Source organism: Uloborus diversus, chromosome 7 (assembly GCF_026930045.1).
Source record: "Uloborus diversus isolate 005 chromosome 7, Udiv.v.3.1, whole genome shotgun sequence".
Lineage (NCBI taxonomy): Eukaryota > Metazoa > Arthropoda > Arachnida > Araneae > Uloboridae > Uloborus > Uloborus diversus.
Window position 1 is genome coordinate 108,950,566 of NC_072737.1, and position 14,885 is coordinate 108,965,450.

General features: G+C 32.6%; 1 protein-coding gene across 1 annotated transcript in view; it reads left to right on the forward strand.

Annotated features, from left to right (window-relative positions):
- Nucleotides 1-14,885, forward strand: part of LOC129225646 (E3 ubiquitin-protein ligase ubr3-like) — a 116,039-nt gene that overhangs the window by 69,985 nt on the left and 31,169 nt on the right. The window contains exons 26-28 of the mRNA XM_054860114.1: nucleotides 8,677-8,810; nucleotides 9,852-9,928; nucleotides 10,028-10,133. Coding sequence (XP_054716089.1) covers nucleotides 8,677-8,810; nucleotides 9,852-9,928; nucleotides 10,028-10,133 — 317 coding nt within the window. The remainder of the gene's footprint in view (nucleotides 1-8,676; nucleotides 8,811-9,851; nucleotides 9,929-10,027; nucleotides 10,134-14,885) is intronic.

Sequence of the window (14,885 nt, forward strand, 5' to 3'; positions counted from 1 at the left end):
GTGTAAATAAGATGTAAAACCTTCAGGGATGAACATAATATCGTTTTCAAAATCAGATTATGAAGGGTTTTTTGCAATTACTTTCTAGAAGTAAGGATTTTCTTGTTAAGTTCGACAATGTCACAGGTAGTGTTAATTTTTATTTTTAAATGATTGCCAGAACATGCATTTAACAATGTAATCTATTACTTAATATTGGTTACTGTATAGATGTAAAAATTTGTTTCAGGATTTGACTTAAAACTGATTTTTTTCAAGAAAAAAAAGTTTTGAGAATGAGAATGTCAGAATTTTTTTTTTCAGCAGCTCTCTATTGCACTATTTGTCTTTATCTTTACTAAAAATAAAACTGAAAGTCTCTCTGTCTGTCAGGATCTCCGTGACGCGTATAGCGCCTAGACCGTTCGACCGATTTTCATAAAATTTGGCACAGAATTAGTTTGTAGCATGGGGGTGTGCATTTTTCGAAAATTCGATTTTGTTCTTTTTCTTTTCCAATTTTAAGAACATTTTTCCGAAGGACAGGTAAATTACAAAGTCATCATAATGTGGAACCGTAACATGGGCAAGCCAATTGGCGAGAAAATCATCATACATTATTTGTAAATATACAGGCGAAACAAAAGACCTTTTAATTTTCTGCTACGGGCAAAGCCGTGCGAGTGCCACTAGTACAATATGCAATCAAAAGTTCCAGAATATGATATAGTTTTATTAATACAATTTGCATCAATGACAGCATAGAATGTATTTCAAAGAAATTTAGGCTTCAAACAAAGAAACCAGACCTATTTAATTCCATATTTCTTTTTTAACTAGCTCCACATTACTAAAATATAAATAGTATTTTTTTTTTTTTTTTGGTAAGATAATTTTGTATGTTTGTGAAAAAAATATAACAGATTTTTTTAAGAATGACAACTGTAATTAGATCTCAGGAGAGACAATTAGTTGGAAATCTCATGGTTAGTAGGGTCATGAAATGAATGCATTTTCATTGAATAAATTTGAGAATTTTATGACTATATTTGAAGGATAAGAGCAATTATGAATCATGTTTTCAATTTTTTGAAGTTGTTAAAAGGAAAAGATTTGAACTTTGCTTATTTTTGCTCATTGTTATTTGTTTGGTACCTTAAAAATATTTGAATATTGCATTGTTTGGCTTTGCTAAAAACTTTCCACAAATAATTCTCTTTATAGCAGAAAAAATATCAAATCAAATTCAATTATCAATGAAATAATCTGTCGTTATTTTTTAATATGAATTGTTTCATTGTCTACTAATGTGTATTTGTTTACTTTTAATGAAATATGGACTGCCATACGGTAATCATTTTTTAAGTGTTTAATTAGCTCAGTGATGTAATTAAGTAAGTTGTTTAATAATCACATTTTTAAAGATTATCTGAAACTGTTTTACAGATATATTAAAACCTCACAACCAAATGAAAGAAATTAATTTGCAGCTATAAATTTACAAATGTCAAAGGGGATCTTTTGAAAATCTCAATCTTTTAGAAAATCTAGTTTTGATTTTGGCTTAAAATGATCTTTGAAATAAATAGGCCCAACAACAAATAGACCTTATTAATCTCAGTTGAATTTCAGATGAGACTTTTGAAACTTAAAAATGTTTTGATCACAGAGCATATTTTTTAGACTTCTGCCAACAGTAATTTTTTTCTCTCAGCATTATTATCTTGCCTCTTAAGAAAGAGGATAACAGTGCCTTCTTGTAAATATGTCACAGTAGTTCAGCAGTTATATGTAGCATTTCCCTTTAGCAGTTTTGAAAGCTGAAAGGCACTGTGCCCACTGTTGTTTTTCTGATATTCAAATGCAGCCTTGTTTTTCAATTATAGTAAAGTAAAATTAGGCCAAAAAATAGCCAAACCCAAACATAAAAAAAAAACCCTGTTGATAATTACTTCTTACTCTACCAGCAAGAAGGGGGTAAACAGTCCCGCATTTTGCGCATTGGGTTTGAGGGGAAACGGGGGGGGGGGGGGGGGGGGGAATTTATCTTAAAAAAAAAAAACTTAAAAAATTGCTCAAAAATTGTAGCAACCACAGTTTATAATAGTAAAATAATAAAATCTAATAGAAAAAATGCTAATTAACCAGGGTGCACGGGGGATGGGTGGAGGGGGGGGGGGGGCATTCCGCATATTGCATTATTGGAATTGTTGAGGCAGTTTTTTTAAGGATTATTTCTTTCCTTTTTGAGGGCTTTTATTCTGGATGAGTGTTCGGTAACACTTGAGGGGTGCGCCATCATCTCTTTGTCACGGTATTGTTGATAACTAAAGCAGTGAAGGTTTTCATAAATCACACAAAAGTACATTAATTCAATAGGGCCAATTTTTTTTAAATCTTAGGCCTACAGTTAATATAAAAAAGAATCTCAGTAGTCTGAATATATGTATAATTTTTATATTTTCTAAATAACATTTGAAACTATGGAAGAGAAAAAGATAGAAACTGATAATTGTTTTCGCTTATAAGAGAATCGTAACATTGAACATAACAGAACACACAAGTCAACTTAGCAATCCGTAGGTTCTGCACCACTGTATTAATAGTCCGGAAGAGACATGTCTAGGATTCCAGCACTTCACGACCCTTTTGCACACGTGTTTCCTTTTGCTCGGAGGTCAAGACCTTGATAAGCAGTTTTGCGCACACCATCGCATGCTCAATTCTTTGGTCACAATTTTTTGAATGCTGTAGTAAGTTAGATTAAACCTTTCACTCTTCTCCTGGATGCTTGCCCTACTGTCGATGTTCAAGAATTCGTTGTATTTTCAGCACTCGGAAAATGTAACCGACTGCAGAAACAACCTTCGCACGTAGAGCGATATTTTCTCAACCGCTGCACGCAGCGCATTGACTCATGTTGGGCCTGAAAGAGCAAGATCAGACGCGCATTTTTCTCAAAAACTCATTCTTTTTTGACACCTGGAAACCGCGTGGCGGCAAAAAGTTCGGTTACTTTTCAATTGCACCCTGTATACCAAGTTTGCTTCAATTTCAAGTGTTACGTTTCGAGTTAGATCTGTCAAATACATGCTAAACACAAACAGGCAGACAGATGGTTTCCAAAAATAGTAAAGGAAGTTTCAGTGCGTCTTAAAACGTGTTAATCTGTCGAAGTATGAAAAATCTCGCATAATCAATAGTTTCTTCAATGCAGAAGAAAGTAACCGAATGATGATCATTTTTCATCTTTATTATTTGACTCCTAGATCGATCATTAATATTTTGTTTTTTAGTCATCAACAAAAGTGGAGTTCCTTTAAGTAAAAACAAATTACTAAGTGTTCTGTGGCCTAAAAAGTTTGGGAACTGCTGCTCTAGATCAATTAAAGGAGGATACCAAAAAAAAAAAAAACAAACAACTAGAAAGCCGCTTTAGACAAGACACAACGGAAATGACTTTTGAAGAGAATTTAATATCTGCAAGAGCTGGTCAATTGCAAAAACTTGAAATTGCACAATGCGTATCTTTGGAAGTGAAAAGAATGAATTTTGAAAAGATGACTACAAATTCAAGTGCTTTCTGGCTACTTAATATATATTAGTTTAAAAATCTATTATTTCTCTTTTGTTTTGACTTTCTTTGTGAAACTACTTGAGTTTATACTATTAGGGATTAAAACGGATTTTCACTTTGGTTTATCAGTTGTTATATAATTAAGTATGGTCAGGCTACCTGTTTGTATTCGAACAAAATCTAAAATTTTCCTAACATTTTGCAGAAAAGTTCCTAACATTCCCCTAAAATTTTGAAAAAGTCTGCTGAGAGCCCTGAATTTAGTTGTGTCTAGGGTTATTTAACTGTTTTAGAGCGCTGGAGTGATATCTAAAACTAAATCCCTGTGCAGCCCCCCAAAAAAGTCCAAATTGACTGAAGTTTCCCTCCTTCTTAATTAATTCACTTCAACTTTTCTACATTTTTGCCATCACCGTAAAGAGAGATAAACCGAAATCACCAATAGAAAGACGGGATGCTGCAATTCTGCACCCTCTAAGTCGGTGGGTGTTCTCGTTTGTGAACACCAAGCTGCCTCTCTTTTGCGCAGCCAGTTATGTGAATTATGCTAAATATGCATACCTACATATACTTGCAACACTGTCCGAAACTTTTGAGTACATAATGCGATAAAAGAATTTTATGAAGGTGTTACATCAGGCTACCCAACGATTCAACGCAGTGACAAATTTTGGAGACTTTTTGTTCCAGGCTTAGGAGAAATCATTAGAAAACTCCAGTTCTGACAGAAAGTTAATCTCAATCTGATGACGTATTTGAGACATGCATGTATTATGTAACATAAACTAAAAATTTTATTTTAAATACTGCAAAAAAGCAATATAGTATAAGCTAAAAAAACAGTTCAGAGCAATTTTTCTGATTATTTAATCAAATGTCACAGGAGAGAGGGGGGGGGGGGGCAATCTTTAGGTATATTATTTTGTTTTGGAGGTGAGCCATTATTCTTGTGGGATGGACAGTCCTGGTTTAATGCATTTTAAATTTGCATGAAAATAATACTTCTACTTGAAATGGAAAGGAGGGGGGAGGATTGGGGTGTTATTTTTTTGGGGGCGAGGCTGTAGCTTTGGGAGGAGGGGCACCATGGCTCTTGAAGGATGGACACACATTATTTCTTTCTAACTTTAACTTTGCATGAAATAATATTTCTACTTGAAGTGTTTGGAGGGGGGCTCAGGTGTACTGCTTCGTTTTATGGGGAGAGGGGGGCTCTGTAGCATTGTTGGGTTAAGTGTCATCCCTCTTGGAGTGTAAACACCTTTACTTTAATGGTTTTAAATTTACTATGACATGATATTCCCACTTGGAATGCACTCTAAAAATTCTGAAAAAATATCCAAAATAGCAAATTTTAGATCCCCCCATTCTGAAACCCGACGCACAATGAGGTGGGAATTTTTACCTGATCTTATTGGGAGGGTAATAAACAACTTGCGACTGGTTAAATTTTTTTTTTGGATGTTTGGGTCCGACCCCCATTTTTACTGTACTATTATACCAATGACACCTTTCCGTTCTTTAAACTAGTCAACATTTGCATTGAATGTGAAATTTCATGAAATATCTCTCTCTCCCTCCCCCCTCCCATCTTCCTTAAATCTCTTGATAGGATTTGTTTTTTTTGAATACCATTAATTTTATACTTCATGGTGAATACTTAGGGTAAGTTCAAATTTTTCTCTGCAATGAAAAAAAAAGTTCATTGTGACCCCAAAACATTTGTGTGCAATCTAATTTTTAAATTTTATGCTATAATTCAGTTGATATTATTGGATTTTTTTGCATAAAAGTGAACATTTTAGTTTTTATTTATTCTTTTTAAAAATCTAGCAATTATTAATTTAGTTTTAAGAGACATACTTGTTGTTTAGTTAAATTTTAAAACGAAAATTTAAGTGTGCTTGGTTTTATTGTATAAAATGTATTTTAATGGCATTCTAGAGTAATAACATCTATGGGATAATAACAAGTGAATCAAAGCTCAATGAGCAAACTCCAAAGTGAGGTGAAAGCAATAGACTGTGGCACAGATGTGGTATCTGCACATTTTATCAAAATTGAGTTATTGTCACTGGGTGGTCATTAGTAATTTAGTTTACCTCAGTCAATCTCGAGTTTTTTAGTGATTTGTGAATGCAAAGTATTAAAAAAAGCTATAGCAAAAAGGTGGTATCTGCATATTTTGCTAAAGCAATTTGAATGTAAGTGACAAATACCAAGCCTTCAAAGTGGTATCTGAGCAGTTACCCTTTTTTCCCCTTAGTAATTATCTAGATACAACTTTTATACATTAGTAAAGCCCACTCGAAAATGTTAATCCAGTTGCATCCAAAGTGATTTAAGCGAATGCCATCTGAAAAAATTAATATTGTTCACCAGTTTTTAATCTTGGGTTTCTTAAGATTTTAGGACAAAAAATTGATCTGTAGTTTTGGTTGGAGACACTTAAGATAGCAAAAATCTGGGAATTGTAATGCTCTGCTAATGAATATGCAGACATTTTAAGTTTCTCAGACTCAGGCATTTTTTCCCCTTATTGATGTCTGTCTTAAAATGTTTATTTATTTATTTATTTATTATTTCATTTTCCACATTTTTCATATTTTTTCACGTGTGTTTAAAAATTCCTTTTCTGTGACATCATTTCTCAAAATTATTTTTTTTCATTGTAATTTCATTATTAATTTTGTGATTAAATATCAAACAGTTAAAAATAAAAGGTTTTAATTTTGCCTTTGCTTGATCTTCAGATTTGTTAATCAAGTAGTTCAGTATGTAAACATATATGCCAAGAAATAATAATAATAATAAAGTCAAATATAAGTGAATAACTTAAACATACCAAAAAATAATAAATAAATAAATAAATAAAAAATAAAAAAAAGAAAGGAAAAAAAAATCTAATCCCTCGTTAAAACTCACTTGTAACTTGTTGAGGTAAAGTTTTTAAATTCAACCATTCTTTTCTTTTTTTAAAAGAATTTTTGAATATGTTACATAAAAGCAAACAAATTTTAAAAATAGGTATCAAAGCACTAACTTAAATGTGCACTAAAACAGTAATGTATTAAGCAAAGTAAATGTGTGCACTAAATTTAAATAAAAAGAAGTGCAAGAAAAAAGTAGAGCAGGACAGGACTTGTCTTTTGTAAAAAATATTAAAAAAAAAAAAATAAAATAAAATAAGGAGAGCTACAATTTGTAGTTCTCATTATGGTGTTTTTGCATCCTTAATCTCCTTTTTTTATTATTTTATCATGTCACACTTGTTTCTGTGTGTGAATTATACATAGTTGCTCTAAATTGATGCAACATTTAAATTTTTGCTACTGCAAGCTGCTCCAAATTTGCAATTTAACTGCTCAAGGCTGCTCCAAATTTGCAGTTAAACTGCTCCAGACTGCATCAAATTCAACGTTTTGCTGCTCCAAACTCACCATTTTCCTGCTCCCAAGATTGTTCCAAAAGCGAGTTTTGGTCGGTACATCCCTGCACTATTTTCGTGCTCCAAGTTTCTACAAAACAAACTTTTTGGTGAGCCTAACTGCTCCTAGTTCACTATTTTCCTGAGCCAAGCTGCTCCAAAAGTGAGTTTCAGCTGGCACATCCCTGTTGTACTGAAATTGAAATTCTACTGTAGTCATTTAAAGTTCTGATCCTATGAGGAAAACTTACAACAGGTTATGAGTTGTGAGATGGTAGATTTTACTTTGTAAATAGATTAGTTTGTAAAAAAAAAAAAAGAAAAAGAAAGAACGAACAAAGCAGTTGTTTCAAAATAATTCTTAACTTGTTTTGATCCTCCAATGTGATTTACCAAATCGCAAAAAATAAATAATTAAATTACTTAACCTAGAAAATTTTGCATACAAGATTAAACAATTATTCTGCATTTTTTAAGATAATAATTTAAACTTCCTGTCTTTACTTGAAGCAATAATAGTCGGAATAACTTCTGTTTTCCTTTCGAGATAGTTTTAATTTTTGAAACTTATTAAGGCTGCTGTTTTGTTTTACTCATTTTTGATGTTGCAACTCAAAATTGATTACAATTAGTTTCACGTCACTGGCCATTCTATGCTGGCTGTTCTAGCTATTATGTATAGAAAGAAGGAACAAACAAGTGACTGGAGGGGGCAAGTATATGAAATGTCTGTTTATTTACATTAGATATTTCCTGTTGTCTGGTTTTGAAATTGCTTGTAACCTTACTACCTTAACTAGTTATTCATCAAGGCAAAAAGCACCTTACAAAGAAAAAAAAATCTTTAAGTATTAATTTCAATCAAATACATTTTTTATATTTGTAGTTGATTTTTCAGTTAGTAACTTGCTTAGGGTGGCTTGAGATTTGGAAAATAGGTTTATCAATCATGACTTTTAAATTGTGTACAGTTGATTGAATTTTAGTATAACTTGGTATTTTTAAGCATTTTTTACAGGTTTTGGCAAGTATATCACTTTGTTTCTTATTAAGTGTATTCAAGTTAAATTACAAATTTTTGTTTTCTCATATGATATGATGAAAAGTTACAAAAGCATTTTCAAATGTGTATAGTGTTAAAATTATCATTCACAATTTTTTATAATTGAGTTAGACATTGAGTAAAACCAAGTTGAAATAATATCGTTACCTCAGTGGAACAGTAAGATATTTATTCCCAGGAATAAGAGTAAGCTATCCTACTGTTGCTTTGAGGCAACTATATGTGCATTAAACCTGGAAAGCATAATTTTACTTATCAATTGTTTGCTGCTATAATTTAAAAAAACATGTAAATTTAAAATAGTTACTATTGAAGAATCCGTTTTTCTGATCTTAAATTAAGCTGTGATTTCAGTTTTGGAGGAATAAAAAATTGTTTATCTTTTTTGCCAGTTATGTCTCAATTTGCTTCTAAATTTTATATAAATTCTTTAAACGGCCTGTAACAAATAATATTTTTGAGGAATTTCTTATGCTGCTGCATTCCATCTTAAACTATTTTGTAGATTGATTGGTTATTCTCAACGTAAAAATTTGAAAGTAACAGAAAAAAAGCAGTTTAAATAGCAATTATGTTTATTTAATGTTTGTTTTAAAACTGTATGGTTTTTATATTGTGACTTTATTTCAGCGAGAATCAAATCTATTGAAGAAATACATGGGTGCAATAATGGAAGACATCATGAATGCAACATACGCTCAGTATCGCTCGGTTGGTGCTCCAAATTCCAGTAGCCTCTTTTCATTCGTATGCTCAATAGCTAGGTAACTATTTTATATCACTTAATAAAAATTATTTATGGCAAATTCAAACTAATAACGTCTTGAAGTATAACTTACTGTTACCTAAGGAAGTTTTTATATAAATAGAGTCATTGGCAATTTTTTAAAAGATATTTTTAAGGAAACATTTTGGAGAAAAATATTATAAAATACTCATTAATTAAGCCTCATCAATATCTATATTTATGCATTACGAATATTGCAGTAAATATTGAATTGATTAGACTGCATTCCTTTAGCTTTAGCATAATTTTGGACAGTTTAAGATAGTTTCAGACAGTTTTGGAGGGTAAAGACCACCTGTCCTGTTCTAAACCAGTTTCAGACAGTCCAAAACCCAACCCTGTTCTGTGCTCATAATGTTAGATTTATAATACTGAATTAGTAAGTTTTATTTATATATATTTTTTTTAATTTTAAAATGTAGGTGAATGTTTTTCTTCTGGAACTTTGTTACTAGTTTTCAGTTTTGTGTATTTTGTATAATGCTGTTCAACTTTTTTAATTTCTCAAACTTGGTTTGCAGTGAATAAAAGTAACAATGGCATTTCAGGCAGCGAAGTTGCTTCATTAAACGATGTTCTACCTGGCAGTTTTTTGTGTACTTTTCTCTTTTGTTTAATCATGTATTTAGCTCTATGTTAAACTGAATGTTAGAAAATTTTAACAACTGCTATTGAAATAAAAGTGGTACAGTAAAACCTGTTAAGTTGATCACGCTTGTAAGTTGACCACTTGTTTAAGTTGACCGCTATTTTCAGGCACAGAATTAGATCTTATATAATTCAACCTCTATCAGTTGACCACTTAAGTAGTGCACCGCAAGTGGTCAACTTACACAGGTATGTGCTTAGAATTTAACTAGTGCACAGTTTTGCCTTTTAATTTTGTGTTTATTATCTTATTAATAATCTAAATTGTAACTAGGGTTGAAATCTATTTTTTGTAAAGATTTTTTTCTTTAAAATATGAATAACTTTCTCCTTTATGATTCTCTAATAATTTGAATTCTTATTATTTTAGAACAAATTTAGAAATTGAACTTATTCAAAGAGGGGGTACTACAGTGTGTGCTCCATTGAAGAAAAAGTCTTGTCTTGGTAAATATATGTTTGAAATAATTGTTGTAAAACTTTCATTTACGAAAAACGCCTTGATCAGTAGTTCAGTGATAAAGTATGCCCAATCTTTTGTTTTAGTTCCTCTGCTACATGTGTTGTCTATGAATTCCCGGTTTCTTTCCCAGGCAGTTCCCTACAATGTACTCACACGGTTGACTGGTCAAATGCCGTCTGATCACTATTGGTATGTGCATAATTTTCATACGTTTATTTGTCTCTGATTACTGGCTTTTTTTCTGCCTCTGGTTTGTCCTCATATAAATAATACCCGATGATCGAGTAACCCACGTGTTTCAACAATGAAACTCGGGCCACGGCATGATAATTTGATAATATGTTTTGGTAATGTTTAACATGCAGGGAAAGGCTTTATTGTGACAGTCATTTTAGGCGAATGAAGAAACAAAAAAATGGTGAACTATGAATGCTATCTACTGGAGTTTAGGGTTAATCCACTGGAGTTAGTGTTAAAATTTCAACCATCAAAATATCACCAAACAGGCAATTGCTTCATTCAAATGCAGAAGAGTAGAAGCAATTTTCACCAGTCATACCTTGATGAGCGACTTTCTAATATTATTATATACACTTCAAAATACAAGATATTAAAAGCAAGTATTAGGACTCGACCGATGCATTGACGCCAATGGTTCAACAATTTAGCCATCAGCGACCAATGCTAACTTGGAGGAAACGTCGGCCCATCAACCTTAAAAAACATCGAAAAGCCAATGGAATTGGCTGATGTTTTCGAAAAAAACAGGACTTTTGCTCTTTTACTTTTTAATACAAAGTAAAGGGAGTTATTGTTTTCATATAAAATTTTTTATTTGAATTTCAGTTTGAATTTCTATTTTAGTCACCCCTGAAGGAATTTTTAATACTGCATTCAGGTACAAACAAATTCGTTATTGCGTTTTTTTTTTTTGCCCCTGGATGTACGTATGTATCTCTCATAAGTCATAACTCTAAAATGGTAAGCTGAAGAAGGTTAAAATTTCGCGTGTGTGGGTCTGCGTACATTCCAGTTGTGCACTTTCCTATTTGTTTTCAATCGAATGCTCTAAAAGGCCTATTTACGAATTTTTTTGTGGCTATTAACTACTTATTTCAATGCAGAATAAATATAGCGACTTAGACTGACAATCATTTGGTGATATATTGCCGAATTAGAGACTAACTTGGAAACAAATACGAGATGGCGAAACCGTTTTTTTGTGACATTTTGTTATATTCCCGTGAACCGATGGTAATTTTTAATTTTTCGATATTTGTTATATGAATTACAGTAATGCAGTCTTATCTCTGCATTGCTTTTGCATAGTTACAAGTTTGGAGCCTATCAAAATACATTTTGGGGCCCTCTTTCTCTGTCATGGAACTTTTAAAACATTTATCATAAGCATTTTTGTAACTCCTACAGGCCCCTATGATCATGGGACCTCTCGCGCAATTGCAATATTTGTGATAGTTTAAATCTGCTCCTGCACATCAAAAACAAACTGGAGTTCAAGTTTTAAAAGGGGTTTTCTGCTCATTCTAAGGCAGGGGTTCTCAAACTGAGGCAGGGGAGATGCACACCTCCCAAGTGGGCAATGAAGAGTGTCCTAAGAGACGTACATGTTTAGAAAAATAAAATGAAAAAGTAAAACTAACTATAATTTGCTCAATTTTGTGGTCACATGTGAAGATTTTCGTCATTATCGCCATTTTCAGGTTGTTGGTGTAGTTTTCATTCTCATATGAGAGACTCTGAATTTTCAGCATTAGAGCACCACATACAAAGTCAAAGCATCGAAGAAGGTATTGAAAATAATCTGAAGCACTGCGTTAATTACAACCTAACATTCAGAAATTTATCAATCACAAACAATAGCACCCTCCCACCAATGTAGCTGGTCTTATATTCCAATCTCACTTAAATCATAGATTTCCTCATATTAATGTGTATTAGTTCTTTGCTTCTTTTATTTCATGAGTTCTACAGAGGTGATTGTGTTCCGGTATTTTACCGGATTTCCGGTATTTTCACCTGCATTCCGGTATCTTCATCTTTGAAAATACCGGAACTTCTATATTTTCAGAAAAACCCACTTCTGTAAAATTTAGGGCGATGTTTAATGAACAGCCAAAAGTCCCAATTAAGTTATCGCCAATACATTTGGCATTCTGAAGGAAATGGTGGCAACCATCGAAAAGTGCCTAGTGAACTTTAATGCCTACCTCATTAATATGCTCCTTGAAATATAAATTTGTTTGATTAAATTTTAATTGTTAACTCTTACTTTTCATTTCGCTACTTTTTTTTGTTTGATACATTTATTCATTTGAACTTTGCATGTTCTCATTTAAAAAATGAGATATCTGGATAAATCTGAAGATATTGGCTCCATCGATGCAGGAAAGAAGAACAAGTTTAATTGGGAATGGTTAAACAGAGTGGATTCCTACAATGAAAAGATGGAAATATGGGGTAAAAAAATTGATAGATCTGGATTTTGTTTTTGTGTTTCTTGCAACAAGCCCTTTACATATGCTAATGATGGTGTGAAGGCATTATTGCAACATTCTTCTATAAATACTCATAAAAGAAACCGGGAATCATTAAAAAAAATGCTGGTGTATTAGGCTTTAGTGTATTAGTAAATGAATAATTAATGGTTAAAGATTCAGACACAAAGGAGGAAAACATTCTTTGAAAAATTTTAAGAAATGAGCAAAATTAAAAGAATTTAATTCCCACCATGCACATGGACGTATTATGTCCAATTAAAACTTCGAGTTTTAGCCCCAACAAATAATTGTTTATAAATTATTTATATACATAATATAATGTGTACATACACGTAATGTGTATATATAGGCCCATCAAAACACTTTTTCTTCTTGGGGAAAAAAAAAAGTTCAGGTATTTTTTCATGGAGTCACAATCACCCCTGGTTCTAATAATAACACGCTCAAAATAAAATTATTATACATTTTATGTATACATTTTTGCGTTTGTTATAAAGTAATATACATTTTGCATACAAACTTACTATACTTTCACTTAATAGCTTGCTTCAGTTTCGAAGTCTGCTTTTCCGTTTGCTCCATACTTGTATTGACCAAATATAGTTACAGTGATAGGGGGGGAGGGAGAGGGGATACATGAGACCGGTGGCTTAGCTAGGGTGGGGCGGAGGGGGCGGTTCACCCCCGCAGTAGTTTGCTAGGGGCGCCAAATTTGCCCTCAATATGTGGGGAAAACAAACATATTTTCCCCAAAAGGATAGTATATTTTAAATCTATATTTGCAGGCAAAAAGAAAATTTCTTCAAAATGTAAGTCTTTCATACTACTACCAGAATAAAATTAGTTTGATACCAAACAAGAGTTTTTTTGATAGCATATCAGTACAACTCCTTGTTTTTCTCTGAGGGGATGGCAGAGGAAAATCATGGAACCAATGTTTTTTCTACTGTAGAGGTTAACTCGAGGAGGAAGAAAACAATGAGGTTTTCCTAAATTTCGTTATAAAGAAAAAGTTAACACTTGATTATAAGAGAGGTTCCTCAAACCCTCTTAATAAAACAAAAACTTGAGAAAAACAATCGGCCATCCACCATCTTTGAACAATCGGCATCATCCCATCGACCAAAAAATGCCATCAGTCGAACTCTAGCAAGTATAGCATATAAAGTAGGTTTGCATTTTGTTATAAACAAAGTGAGACATATGGATGCTTCAACTGCCAAATCGATTAACTCCACTTTTTAAAAAAAATCCTCATTTCTGCTTTAATAGTGCTTTATCAATGCGTAGCATGTGAATTTATATAAAGTTTTGGTTCAGTACATTTCTGATCATGTGATGACAGAAAATGTAACACGAGGACCTATTGAACATCTATGAACAACACCATCTTCTTCATCACTTTTCTCTACTTTTTGTTTTCTGGAGTTAGTCGATTTGGCGATTGAGGCATCCATATGTGTGTTTTTGCTTAAAAAGTGCCAGCAGTTTTTGGAAAACTGCCTTCTTTGTGATTGAAATTGGGATTCTGCTTAAAATGATGGTTGAAATCTGAGGCTCTTTATCTTAATGCAAAAGAAGCTTTATGCTGTATAAAAGCTATTTTCTTTTTGAAAAGTTGTGTCACTTTTTATTTGGGGTTTGAGTTTTTTTACTTTCTGCTATATCTAATATATAGAAAAAAGTATTAGATTTGTGCAAATTTTCAAATTTTGAATTTTGAGGGATTCGAACGTTTTGAGGTGTACTGAGTCCATTTCGACCATTTTTGGAAAATGTCTGCCTGTGTGTGTCACATATGTGTGTGACCAAATTTTTGTGGCCGCTCTACAGCAAAAACTACCACATGAAATCAAACGGAATTCAGTACACATGTGTACCTATATGAACTTGTGCCCATTGGTTTTTGTCACGAATTTCCTCAAAGGGGGGTGGAGCAATGGGACGTTTCTTGAGTTATGCATGCCTGCTATTTCCCAAGAAGTAACTGGCAGAATCGAACAAAATTTAGTCCACATGTTGCTCCTAACAGGAGTAGGTGCTGATTCAATTTTGGTGTCAAATAGCTCAAACGGGGGTTGAGTTATAGAACGTTTTTTGTTGTCAATTGTGACTACTGTATCTCAAGAAACAACGAACAGAATCAAACAAAAATTAATCGACAAGTAGCCCTTAGAGGGTATAAGAGCTGATTTTATTTTGGTGTCAACAGCTAAAAAGGGGATGGCACAATCGAACATTCTTTTTTTCCATTGTGAGTGCCATATCTCAAGAAGTAATGCAACGTTCTGGATGAAATTTGGAATAAATGTGAATCCATATGTAAACAGGCGTTGGTTCAAGTTTGGCACCAATCGCTCCAAGAGGTGCTAATTTTTTCTTTTTGTTTTGTGAGTAAAAATAACTTTATTAATGCAACAAT